Here is a 13260-nt window from a genome sequence, read left to right as displayed (position 1 = left end):
TGCCACATAGATAGCCGATTTGTTATGGAGCAGCCTGCCGCATTTTGAGACTCCAGCTAATTCCTTCAGGTCCGGACTAACCATAAGTTACAGGGTCAGAGGTCACTGTGTCATTGTGCTAAGTATCCTCATAGCATTAACATGCACCAGAATTACACTCCTTGGCTTTTAATCCTCGTAGAAAAGAGTCCACACTTACTACCTTTGTCTGTGTTCTCAAAACGTTTACACTGTGGAGCAGTGGAGGAGGAGTAGCCGCCTACCAGAAAGATACAGGACAACCCTCGGCCTACAGGTTTCTGCGCAGACACTGTGCATGGAACCCGCCTCGCCCGGCACTGGGCTCCCCTCCTTCCCTGTCCTGGGGGCGGGCCTCGCGCAGGAAGACTGAGTGGCCGGAGGAGGGGACTGGGGAGATGGCGCAGCAGGTGAAAGAAAAGTTACAGAAGACAAAGCTTACGGTTTAACTTGGTTTTAGGAGAAATGAAGGCTAATGAAATAATTTGGAGAATAAACCTTTCCTTCTGAATGTGACTCAAATTCTGAATGACATGTGAAAATATAAAATCATTATTCAAAATTCACATTTTTCATCCATAAGACTTGTCCATTAAAAAAAAAATTCAGATGCCTTGCTTTGATTTTGTTCTTTATGCCAAATGACTCGTGAATTTGCCAAGACTGTAATGAAAATTTTTAAAAAAATATTCTTTGACACCTTCTGAATCGATAGCGGGGCTTCCACGATCGCGCACGGTGCGCGTCTGCGGCTCTTCTCCGGGGACAGGGAGCCTGCTCACGGCCCGCGGCGTCCGGCCTGCTCCCCCGGGCCCCTGCGTGCATGCGGAAGAGCCCCCGGAGACGGCCGGTCCGAGTCCGCCAGGCTCTGAGGCAGGGACCGTCCTCCTTCGCTGCTTGCGGAGCGACGCCTCTCAGGCGGCCGCCTCGGGGACCTCCGTGCCGAGGCTGCCCGCTACAGTTCACGCTACTGACAAGTGGACCACACAGGAACGTTCACAATAGTAACGTGGAAAGATTCCTATTTATAACCAGCAACATCAAAGCAACACTGGTGTTAAAGCCCAAGTCCAGCATCACCCTAGTACCATGGTAAACCCGCCCTGGAGAGACGCGGTGGAAAGGACCCCCGGGACCGCCTTCGTCCCTGCCCGCGCGGCTGGGCAGCGTCGCCCCGCCGGCAAAGGCCAGCTCGGGAGCCCAGCGCAGGCCCGGGGATGCTGCCGCCTGGCCCCGGGGCCCTGCTGGGCCGCTGTCTGGGACGCGTCACCGACGAGATGGGCAGGGAGTCGTCTGCGGGGTGGATTTTACTCGATGTGACCTTCTGGGCTAGGCGGGCATCCTGTTTTCCAGGTGTAGGTTCCCCCACGAAAATAAAAGGAAGAAAAGTCAGAGCAGCAGGAGGAGCGCCTGCAGGCGGCGCGGCGCGGCCGTCAGTCATCGATCTTGACGGGCAGGGTCTCCGAGGTGCCGGGGGCCGCTGGCTGGGAGGACAGCCACACCGCGCTCTCCTCCCCGCGGATCACCTTCTCCCACTGGCTGAGGTTGTTCCTAGGAGACAAGATGCAGCGACAGGCGCCGCTGGGACGTGGGGTTCCGGCCTGCGCCCCCGCAAGGAGCCGCCCGCCCTGCCGCACCCTCAGCCCTGCCTGCAACGTCACTAGCTGGCGGCCCGGCAGCCTCCGCTCCCCCACGCCCCCCTGAGGACACCGCAGCGCGGTGTCCCCAGAAGAGCTTCAGACCAGCAACACCGGGGGCCCCTGGACCCAGAAGGCAGGGGCAGAGAGCGGGCTGGGCCCAGGACACGTCACTCGGAACCGGTCAGGAGTGACACAGCCGTGCGCCATCGGGTTACTGCCAGGACGCGTGGGTCAGTGGACAGGAAACGGGGACATCTGGGGGCATCAGGAACAGCCAGGGCAACTGGGCTCTGTGGGGCGTCCCTGCCACGTGACACTCGAGGCCTCGCTGTGTGCACCGTGTGGTACCTAGAAAGACACCGTGAGCAGCACCTGATACCGACTCATGAGTGTCCCTGTCTCAGTAAAAACTGCACTTGCGCTCTGGTGACCTTAAGTCTCAGTGCGGCCTGGAGTGTCCTCCACGCTCCCAGCCCTTCCCTGTCGGTGCCTGCGCGTCCGGCGTGGCAGCCTCGTGACCCCTTCGGTCAGGTGCCGGCCACCCTGCAGGCCCCCACCTTGCGTGGACTCACGGTCACAGGGAACAGGCTGACAGCTCTCGGGGAGAGAGGGCAGTGGGGCTGGGCGGCAAAGGTGACGGGATAGCGCAGAAACGAGAAAGAAAAAGAAAAAAGAGCCCCCAGAGCGGACAGCAGCGTGGTGACGGCCAGGAGGAGGGGGCGGGGAGGGAGGTGGGCGGGGACGGAGGGGCTGGGCTCAGGGCGGCGAGGCAGCAGAGCGCGCAGAGGCTGTACCAGAGAGCTGCACCCTGGACCCCGAGGTCATTTTACAAACCAATGTCACCCCAGTAAATGCAACAGACACTAAAATAGAAGACAAGAGAGCGGCAGGTCGTGGAGAAACCGGAAGCTAGAACAGGTAGCAGGTGCTGCGCTTCTTCTGGGAGGAAAACGAAGCTCAGCGAGGAAGGCCACCCCCACTCCAGGCCCCGTCCCGTTCCCGGCTGAGCTCCCGGCCTAACGAGCAGCCTGACGAGCCGCTCCTGTCTCGTCTTTTCACCCACAGTCCTGGGGGTGGGGAAGGGGCACTGACTCATTTTTTTTTTAAATGTCGTGCTCCTTTCTGGGGCGTGAATAACTGGACGTTCACACTCCTGGCACATACGCGACACCTGGGCACACGCACAGCCGTGCCGTCAGGGCACGGGGAAGGCACAGGCGCCCGCCACGGAGGCCCCCGCCGCGCCCCGCCCCCGCCACGCCCCCGCACTCCGTACCTGCAGGCTCGGAGCAGGGGCTCCGTGGGCGGGAAGATCCGCGTGAGGGTGCTGTAGCAGGGGATGGCCACCGCGTTGTAGAAGCCGAGCTGCGTGGACACGGCAAGAGACAGCGCGTGAGACACTGGGGCGGCGCCGCTCCCCGGCGGCAGCGCCTCGCCCCCCGAGCGTGACTGCGAAGCCAAGGGTTTAGTTCGGCTACGGGACACGGGGCTCCGTGAACACCGACCCAGGGCGCGTTTAAACATGTGTTAAACGCGCCCTGGAAGTGGAACACAGAAAAACTTAAAACATACAGTAAAGTTACGGCGAAACCCGAGAACAACGTTCAGTGAGTCTGCTTATAGGTGAGGGGCGTTACAGTTCGCGGGCTGTTCTTGTCTCAGGTCCAGTCCAGTGCCCTCCCGGAGACGCGCCCAAGCCCAGCCCCTCTGCCTGCCCAGCGGTAGCCTCCAATTCGGGAACTCAGCGGGGCACGCAGCCTGCTTGGCAGCCCGCCCGCTCTGCGGGCCTTGCCCGGTCTCCCGAGAGTGTATCTATCCGCCCCCCGCTCCCTTTTCCTAACCTACGACAAGTCCCATTGCCTTTATCTCGGTTCTCAACAGGTCCGATTCCACAGGTTTTCAGCTGTGGCACCTTTAAAACCAGACTTAGGCACACTTCTCCTAGGAATTCTGGGCCACCAGCAGATACACGATGCTAGCTCGGCCTGGCCAACGGAAGGACAGGCGCAGTCAGAAGGACATGGTTAGGCCCCCGTCTTAAGGTCTATTAGAAGATAAATCCCAAGTATAGTGACCAGCCAGACATAAAGGGATGAAGCAGTACGAGTCGGGACAACGTGGCAAATGCGATGCGATCTCAGGAAGGGAAGAGGCTGCCACCGTAGGGCAGGACCGGCCGGCCCGACTCCAGGCGGGGGGTCTGACCGCCACGCTGGCAAGGGACACAGGCCGCGGCGCACTGCGGGTCCCGGCCCGGCCACGGCACAGACACACACGCAGCCCCTGGCTGCGCCGGTGCCTCCTGTGCATGGACGTCTGTCCTGACAGGTTAAATGAAGTGGGAAATTGGAGAACTTATTCAAAACTATCCTCCTGTGAATCTTCTGAAAGCATCTCTACCCTGAATTCTGTATGATAATTCCTTGTCCATAACTGACTTCCCTTTGGTGACATTAGACGATTGGTGGTTTAAAAAGACTGTAATCTTGAGAAATTTATTATACTATCATGTATAACACGGGGGAAATTAATAAGGCCCAAGAGCTCGCAAAACATAAAGGAATTAACATAAATTACATATTTTTAATGTTATCCCCTGGACAGGGAATAAGTCCATTTACGATGAGACACAACTAAAAACGTACTAAGATACCGTGCACTGTTGGTCAGGAAAAGCAGACCTAATCAGAATCTATAATGGTACCCTCCAAAAAAAAATCTTTGTGCATTCAATGGCAAGATGTTTTCTGCTTGTTGAAAACATATTAACAATCAAACTTGTCCATCCTCTCTATTTCAAGTCAAAAGAGAACGCCCGTTTACAGCAGTTACGCCTGGCGGAAGGGCTGCCGACACGGCTGGCTGCGGATTAGTGGAGACGGGCTCTGTCCTCTGACCACCTCCTCCCGGCCCACGCCACGGCCGAGCCCTCAGCTTCCGAGGTGGGCAGCAGCCTCGGGGCAAAACCGGAGGCTGAACTCCCTGTGGGAGCCACCTCCCGTCACTGTGAGCGAGGCAGCGGGGGCGCCCGAGCGCGGAAGGTCTGCAGCCGCGGGGAGCGCGGGCAGAGAGGCGGGTCTGCCCCATGCGCGGCCCTCCGAGGGGAATCGCGGAGGCCCCGCTCTCCCTGCCAGGCCCGAGGCGGCCGAGCGCTGCACGCACAACGCAGGAGGCGCCCGCCTGCCCTTCCCGTGGGGCTTGCCCGCCGCCCGACGGCTCGGTTCCTACCTGGCCCTGCGGGACTTCGTCCTTCTTGTCCCTGTCCATCATGGGGATCGGCTGAATCCCCAGCCTCTTCATCTCGTCGCCCTGAAAGAGGTGGGGACAGTCATGCTTTCTCAAGCCATCGACAGTTATAAAATCATGGCACCACGGAGTTCTTCCCTGTATTTATAAATTTCCTCCAAAATGAGTCATGTTTTTGACAGTGGACACAACAAAGCGTCCCAACAATGATAACATGCCATTATCTGGTTTTTATCTTGAGTCCCCTGCACGGAATGCCTGGAAACTCAGCTGTCGCTCTGGGTTCTGTGTCGCAGGAGTTGGAAGTGATAAGAGGAGATTGAGTGGATAGCGGGGAGGAACATGAACAAAACATGGAACAGCTTCAAGGCCTTTCCCCACTTGTTTTTAAATGATTTTCATGTGTGTTGAACTGGGCACAGCTAGGCGTTAGGGATACGGATCAATAATGTGTTGGCAAAGATGCAGTGTAATCGGCCATGCGTCACTGGAAAGGTGACAACTACAGATGTTCACTAAAGAGTCACAGTGTCGCAGGCCCTGGGCCGAGCGGCCTACACATGCTCTGCCCTCCACTTCTCATGAAATGCCACGTGGCAAAGTGTCTTCGGCAACGCAGCGCCCTCGGCACAGGCGGAGCCATCTGAACCAGAGAATTCTATCCTACCGGCCCCTGGATAATTCGGGAACGGAAACTAAGGAGTAAAACACACATTTCTGATCATGTAGATAACTCCACCAAGAAAGAGCATTCAAAGAACAAACAATTCACACGCCAGGAGCACCACGAGCCTGCCACCGAACTGATGCGTGCAACGCCGACGCTGCCCGCCGTGGCCGTGGCCCGAGCGCGCGGCGCTCGGGGACGTCTGGCTGCCGGCCGTGCGGCCATGGCGCGAGGCTCCCTCGGGTGCCCGTGCAGCGCCTACTCCAAGGACACGGGCGGTGATGACTTTTGAGTGAACGAGCAGGAGGGGCACCGTTAAGGAAGGGAAACCACTGCACCACTGTGCAGCGAAGGGCCGCTCAGCTCTTCCAGCTGAGGTCAGAGACGCGACGCACACGTCCAAGTCAGGGGCGGCAGGAGCTGGTCTCACGTTCTATCTGCGCAGACTCCAAATTCATCATCGTGTGACTGACCGTAGTTTTTTAAGATAACTTGCCACGTGAGCAACTCACCCATGGTCACCGAATCACCCACGTACTTATTTTCTCGTCATTTCCCCCATTTCTTTATATTCTCTAATTCGCATAAAAATCAAGGACATACCTCAGCCCAGAACTCTGCGTATATGTCATTGGCTGTCAATTTTGTGACTGGCCACAGCTTCGTCACAGAACAAAGGTCGCAGGCAGTCATCATCAAGCCGATGACACGGTCCCTGGAACACAGGAGCACAGACCTGGTCAGCACCTGCTCATCGCCCTGCGGCCCTGCAGGGTCGGGCGCGAGGCTGTGGGGTGCGCGCCACACGTGGCGGCGCAGGGGCCCAGAGGGGGACGCGGCTGGCAGGCGGGGGCGGACAGCGGCTTGGGGCCCGCCCGGCCGCAGTGGCACGGACGGTCAGCGCTGCTGCCCTGACCCCGCCACGACCAGGGAGCACGTCCCCGTGGCCACGGCACTGCTGTTGAGAGCCGACGCGACGTGGATCTTGGCCGTGACGTGGAACGGCTCCGAGGCCTTTCCCCCACTTGTTTTAGGTGACGTTTGCGTGTGTTGCCCTGGGCGCAGTGAGGCGTTGGAGGGAGCACCGATCAGGACCGCGTGAGCGAGAACGCTGCAGCAGCCCACACCCGCTGGGCCCTTCGTAGCCACACAGCGGCCTTCCATTTGCGTGGGTTCTGGGGACTGAGCACAGGGGACAACCTCGAAGGAGGCATCCATCCAGCCCTTCCTCCGCTGCCTGTGAGGGACCCTGAGGGGCACAGAAATGACGCGCCCCCTTCGAGGCGCAGGCAGGTACAGGCCAGGCAGAGGGGCAGCAGCTCCGCCCACTGGCCTCTCCTGTCTCCATGTCCGGGGACCGGGGTGACAGGTGCCATCTCCGGACGCTTCGGAAACGCCAGCCTCCCGCCCGAACTGAGTTTTCTCTTCCAGTTGCTTTCCACTCACAGCTATGCGTTCCATGTCTGACTTTTTAAAAATGTGGTTTGGACAAATCCATCCTCTTGAAGAAAAATAAACGTCGCTTAAAGAACTCAGACAGACAGGTCTCCTTCATTTTAATGGATGTGGTCTAACGACAGGCGCTTACTGAAATGACCTGCACCTTAACGGCAGCACCAAGCACTGGTGGCTAAGGAATTTCCACACGCTGAGTTTGACTTTTATGAAGCAACTGGCGTGATTGTAAAGGCCCACGACTGAGAAAGATCCAACCCTGGGTAACTGCCGAGTAGGATGGCGGCCTGCCCGGCTGGCGCCTGCGTTCCCAGGAGTCTCGGGGATCCCCTCCCGCCCACGGCGGCCGTCCCCTGGCCGTCCACAGACACTGGCCAGGCGTGGGCCCCGCCCTGTCCCCGCCAGGACGGACGACACCGGCCGACGGTGCCGCCTCCTCCACCTGCGGGGGAGCTTCAGACGCAGCTGCGGGGCCAAGATGCCCGGACCCCGGGGAGACCCTGCTTCCCTCTCGTCCGTCATTCGATGCCAGCCAGTCGCCAGGCCCTTTCCTTTAGCCCGTTCGCCTGATTAAATAATCTCTTCTCCAACCTTGTTTTTCACAAGGACACATGACGACAGGGTAGCAGGCCTCTCGCAGGGCAACGAGGCAACGTCGAGACGTCGGTGAGATGACACGCCCCCCGCCCCCCGTGACCACAGGCCGGGGCCCGGGGGACGGCCAGCTCCTTGATGTGACCGGGGACTTGGTGTTCTTTTGATTAGGTAGTTTCCGAAGGACTTTGGGGCTCAAAGGAAGGATGTTTATTTCTTGATTTGGGCTTCTAAACCAACGGGTATGTTATCTGTCTGCTCAACACATAAATTCACTTAAACAGAAATAATAACATGAAAAACACTTATTTTGTTTACAAACAATTATTTCAGGACATTGAAATAATTCAAACTTATTTGATCTATAGTTACAAAAAAAAAGAAAGAAAGAAAGAAAAAAAGAAACCGCTGGCTCAACATTTTAGTAAGCTTTATCTCGTAAGTGTTTTCACCTCAAAAATCTACGAAACAAAGAAACGCGTTAGTCAGTGGACACTGGGAAAGGCCTGGGACCCGCTTTCCCGCTGCGAAGGCCCCACAGGGGGACGAGGGCGGGAAAGACAATGAGTTCGTTGTCATTTAGATCTCACTGTCAAATTCCTTAGACGAGACAATTTAACAGTAGTTAATTAACTGTTAACCGATAATGAAATAAAATAAATTTATATTCTATACTGCTAGTAAATAAAGTTACGAATTTTTTACTCTCAATGACAAATTAGTTACAACTTTTCCAGCTCTGTATCTAAATTGGGTCAAGTGTTATTCATGTGTTTAATATCATACCCTTTCTTTGATGTGCGCTTAAGTCTAAATTAAGAAAAGCCTTTGGAAGAACTGGAGCAAAGGAATGCCTTTGAAAGGCACAAATATTCCCTGGGATGCAGTCAAAATAAAATAATAAGTTTAACTCATATCTTTGGGCACCACTTATGGGCTCCATTTCTGGAGAGTAAATGAAAGATGAAGATTGCCTTCGCAGATACGGATGATACATTTCAACAGTTACAGTAATGAAACAGTATGATCCCAGTTAAGAACTGGGTAGCATTGAGGTGGCTTACAGAATCACAAGAATTGATCAACTTTATATAAAAAATACATTCAGTTCAGTGGAAAAATGAATTAGTAATTAATAGTTACACTCATAAAACTCTAACTGCAGAGGGACGAAGCACTAAAACGGGGGTGTCCAGCCTGCGGCCCAGGATGGCCAGGGGTGCGGCCCAACGCAAAATCGTAAATTTACTTAAAACACTTGTGTGCGACGACGTGTCGCAATGTGTTTACTGGGTGGCCCAAGACAACGCTTCTTCTCCCAGTGTGGCCCAGAGATGCCAAAAGGTTGGACACCCCTGCAAAATAAAGATTAAAATTATATAAATACACAAAGACAATTTTATGTACTCGTCATGTAACCTGAAAGACAAGGAAGGCCTTCTTAAGCAAGGTAGGAAACCAGGTTTAATAAAAACAAAGGACAGACTTGCTCCATAAAATTAAATTTACTTGTAGTCAAAAGAAAATCTGAACAAGAGACACGAAAGAAAAAATAAACAAATGAGATGACATCGAACTAAAAAAGTTCGTTCTGTACGACAAAGGAAATCAGGAAGAAAATAAAAAGACAGCTCATGAAATGGGACAATATATTCACCGGTACATTTGATAAGAGGTTAATATCCAAAATTTATAAAGAACTTATAAAACTCAACACCGAAAAAAATCCCAATCAAAAAATGGGCAAAGGACCTGAACAGACACTTCTCCAAAGAGGACATACCGATGGCCAACAGACAGGTGAAAAGGTGCTCAACTTCACTAATCATCAGAGAAATGCAAATTAAAATCACAATGAAATACCATCCCTTACCTGTCAGAACTGCTATCATCAATAAACCAACAAACAACAAGAGCTGGCGAGGATGTGGAGGAAGGGGGACCCCTTTGCACCGTTGGTGGGAATGCAGGTGGTGCAGCCACCGTGGAAAGCAGGATGGAGATACCTCCAAAAATTAAAGATGGATCTGCCTTCCGACCCAGCTATCCCACTCCTGGGAATATATCCAAAGGAACCCAACACACTAATTCGAAAGAACACGCGCACCCTCTGTTCACGGCAGTGTTATGTACAATCTCCAAGACACGGAACTAGCCCAAGTGTCCATCCGTAGATGGGAGGATAAAACAACTATGGGATATGTACACGATGGAATTCTACTCGGCTGTGAAAGAGAAGAAAGTTTTACCCTTTGTGACAGCACGGGGGGACCTGGAGAACACTATGCTCAGTGAAATAAGCCGGTCAGAGAAAGACAAATACCATGTGATTTTACTTACATGTGGAATCTAATGAACAAACTGAACTGACAAGGAAAACGGAGACAGACTCATAGACGGGGAGCAGGCTGACGGCTGTGAGGGGGGGCGGGACTGAGCAAAAAGGGAAAAGGACGCGTGGACGACAGCGTGGGGATTGCAGAGAGAGGGGAGTGCAAGGGGGTTAAATGGTAACCGAAAAACTACAATAAAAAATAAAAAAAAATATGTAAACAATAAAAAAAGAAAAAAGAAAATCTCAACATGTTGGGTTGGCCAGAAAGTCTGTTTTCTTTCTGTAAGATGGCTCTAGTGGTGCCGACTTGTCTTTAACTTCATCTGAAGTACAATTCCGTTAGACTGTATTGCGGCAGCTGTCGTGTCGGCGTGCATTTAAAAAAAAATCAAAGCTGGTGAATTTTTATGTAGCCATTTTAATATTGAAGATGGAAGAAAACATGCAACATTTTCAGCATATTATGCTTTATTATTTCAAGAAAGGTAAAAATGCAACTGAAATGCAAAAAAAAAAAAAAGACAGACTTATGTAGTATATAGGGAAAGTACTGTGGCTGATCAAATGTGTCAAAAGTGGTTTGCGAAGTTTCATGCTGGAGATTTCTCGCTGGATGAAGCTGCACGGTCAGGTGGACCAGCTGAAGTTGAGAGCAATCCAATCGAGATATTAATTGGGAACAATCAATGTTCTGCCATGCGGGAGATAGCTGACATACTAAAAATATCCAGATCAATAAAGTTATTGGTGAAAATGAAAAATGTGTCTTTTATTTTACAGAAGAAAACTAAATGAACTTTTTGGCTAACCCAACAATTTTTGGAAATCACCTAAAGAAAATAATTATAACATACAAGAGAACACATTAACATCCCTAACAAAAACATACGTTGCCAACTGATTTATAAAAAAGTAAACAATTCAACAAAAATAGACAAAAGCTATGAAGAGCCAAATACATCCAAGTAGAAATAAAGTCAGCAAACATACAAAGGTCTCCAGGGCAGGGAGCCATCAGAGACTCTGGCGTCACCGACGGGAATGGTTCTCGCTGACGTGTTAGAAGGCGTGTGAGTTTCTACAGCCTTTCTTGAAAATGTAGAAATGTATATACATTTCTAGCAACATATGTCTGTGTTATGTATTTTTTAAAGGACCACTAGGGTAAGACTGTATAGGCAAGAGTTACTGCAGCATTATTTATGATGCAAAATTCTAGAAAGATCTATCCATATGTGGCAGGTTTAAGGTATCTTTCTACAGTTCAGTTATATGACTCTGAAAAAACAAGTGCATCTGTCAAAATCGCATTTTTGTTTTAAAAAATGTGAGATAAAAAGTGTGTCCATAGATGCACATATATTCTGTGCACAGAGAGCTTTGAATAAACAGAAAAATGCGTGGACTCAGGTTACACTAAACAGGTCGTTGATGCTGCTGTGGAAGAACAGAGTGTTGCTCTTTATCTTATATATACCCTTGCATTTTCGAATTGTTAAAACAAACAGACATCAGCCTTAAAGTTAACCGTCCGTCAAAAATAACTTAATCATACAGAACTACACAGTATACACCTTTAACATGCACACACATGCAATAATCCCCAAATATTCCTTGTAATTATATTTTACAATTTTCTATTTTATAACGATGGTTGTACTCATTTTACTAAAACATATGGAAAAAACCTTGGCACTAGTCACACGACGCTCATTCACAATCTAAATGTAAACGTGTCCACAGGGGCTTCAGCCCAGGAAGGACGCTTCACCAAAGGCCTGTGTGCCCGGCGTGGGGCGACCGTAAGGGAGGGGGCGGGGAAGCAGCACACGTGTGAGCACAAGACCCACACCCCAAACCGCGTGGGCGCCGAGACCCGACGGTGGCTCACGCTCCCGTGCCTGGGACCGGAGCGGGCCGGGCTGGGCCGGAGGGCCTGCGGGGCCCTCCCGGACGCGCGCCCGTTCCCGACCCTGCGAGGGCCCTGGCTGCGTGTCCGGGCTGCCCTCTGGGACCATAAGCCACCTTTCTGCTGATCTCCCTGGAGAGGTTTCCCCTAAACCGCGCGAGTCTGCAGCTCCCCGAAACCTCGGCCTGCCGCTGTCTGCAGGCGAACCACAAGGAGCTGCCGCTCCGTCAAAGGCACAGACCTCACCCCACCACACGCGGGTCTCACCCCTGAAGAGGTGGGTCATGGCGTGTCCGCAGTCATCTGTAAACCTAATTGTGTGTGTGTGTTGGGGGTGCCTGAGCGAAATGTCATGCAGAAAGAAATGGGATGATTTGTACGTAATGGTCCCAGAGGAGGCGCGCAAAGCACCTGAGCGAAGGGAGGCGGCCCAGCTCCGCAAGGCCAGGCTGGCACCCGTGAATGACGCTCACAATGGGAGATGGAGCCAGCGTCACTGAAGACGGATGTGGCTGGACCCGGGAACCGCCAAGGGAAGTCCTGGCAACGGGCGCTGCGGCAACCGCCCGCGACCTGTCCGTGGGCGCACAGCCGAAGCCCGGGCGAGGCGTGCCTCCTCCGGAGGGGGGTCCCCCGGGCACCGCAGGATCGAAGCCTCCGTGCCAGCCCTGTGTTCCCGCGACAAAGCATGGACGCCCCTCGGCTTTCTGCGCGGTTCAGACCGACAGGGTGCCGACGTCCTGAGGCCATAGCTAGAATGTGTATTTGTAGATCAATGGCGTGAAATTTCAGTGTCGTGCGCCAATCACGTGAGCTCGGTGGTTAGTACAGTTTGGATCCTGCAAAGTAACCCACTTTCACGGGCTTTGGAGTCTGCGAGTCTGAGGCCCACAGGCGGCCCTGTGAGGAAGCTTGTAAAGGACGTCCCTTTGAAAGCGCCCCCTCCTGTGGGACCCACTTAAAGTCTAGTTCATCTGCCCAATACCCTCAGAATATACCGTCAGAAATTTTGTCCAATACAGTATCCAAAGCCAATAAAAAGGGCACATATAACAAAACACATATACACAGTTACATTTCTACTTCGATATAACTATACTTATGTTTATGTAAATATAAAGTAAATATAAATTGATGCCATATTACATTCCTGCTTTTAAATATAAATTGACTCTAGATAACTCTTCCTGGGCTGCTCAACTTTTAAAAGTCCGTCTCACCTGTGCGACTGGTTATTAAGGTTTAGCGAGCCGGTCTGGTACATCTCTTCCAGCTGCTTCCTGTTCCCGAAGTACAGGGCGAGGTCGGTGGCGATGATGGCTTTGCGGATGATCTCAAGCACCTGTTCGTACTCGCTGGAGCTCAGGGTGGAGAAGATGTTGTGCCCTTCCAGCTG

At 52.6% G+C, this 13260-nt stretch overlaps 1 protein-coding gene across 2 annotated transcripts in view; it reads right to left on the bottom strand.

Annotated features, from left to right (window-relative positions):
* Nucleotides 1–647: 647 nt before the first annotated feature.
* The window catches only part of PDE10A (phosphodiesterase 10A), a 163514-nt gene continuing 150901 nt past the window's right edge, over nt 648–13260 (bottom strand). For both annotated transcript variants that reach the window (XM_054595337.1, XM_054595326.1), the window contains 5 exons: nt 13085–13257; nt 6175–6286; nt 4887–4967; nt 2935–3023; nt 648–1569 (listed from right to left, as the gene is read on the bottom strand). In XM_054595337.1, the coding sequence (XP_054451312.1) occupies nt 1452–1569; nt 2935–3023; nt 4887–4967; nt 6175–6286; nt 13085–13257 (573 nt within the window). In that variant the 3' untranslated portion in view covers nt 648–1451. The remainder of the gene's footprint in view (nt 1570–2934; nt 3024–4886; nt 4968–6174; nt 6287–13084; nt 13258–13260) is intronic.

Source organism: Pteronotus mesoamericanus, unplaced genomic scaffold (genome assembly GCF_021234165.1).
Source record: "Pteronotus mesoamericanus isolate MK-2021 breed Mesoamerican mustached bat unplaced genomic scaffold, CSHL_Meso_final contig_134, whole genome shotgun sequence".
Taxonomy (NCBI): Eukaryota; Metazoa; Chordata; class Mammalia; order Chiroptera; family Mormoopidae; genus Pteronotus; species Pteronotus mesoamericanus.
The sequence above is the reverse complement of the archived record's forward strand: the minus strand, read 5'-3'. Positions and strand labels throughout refer to the sequence as shown.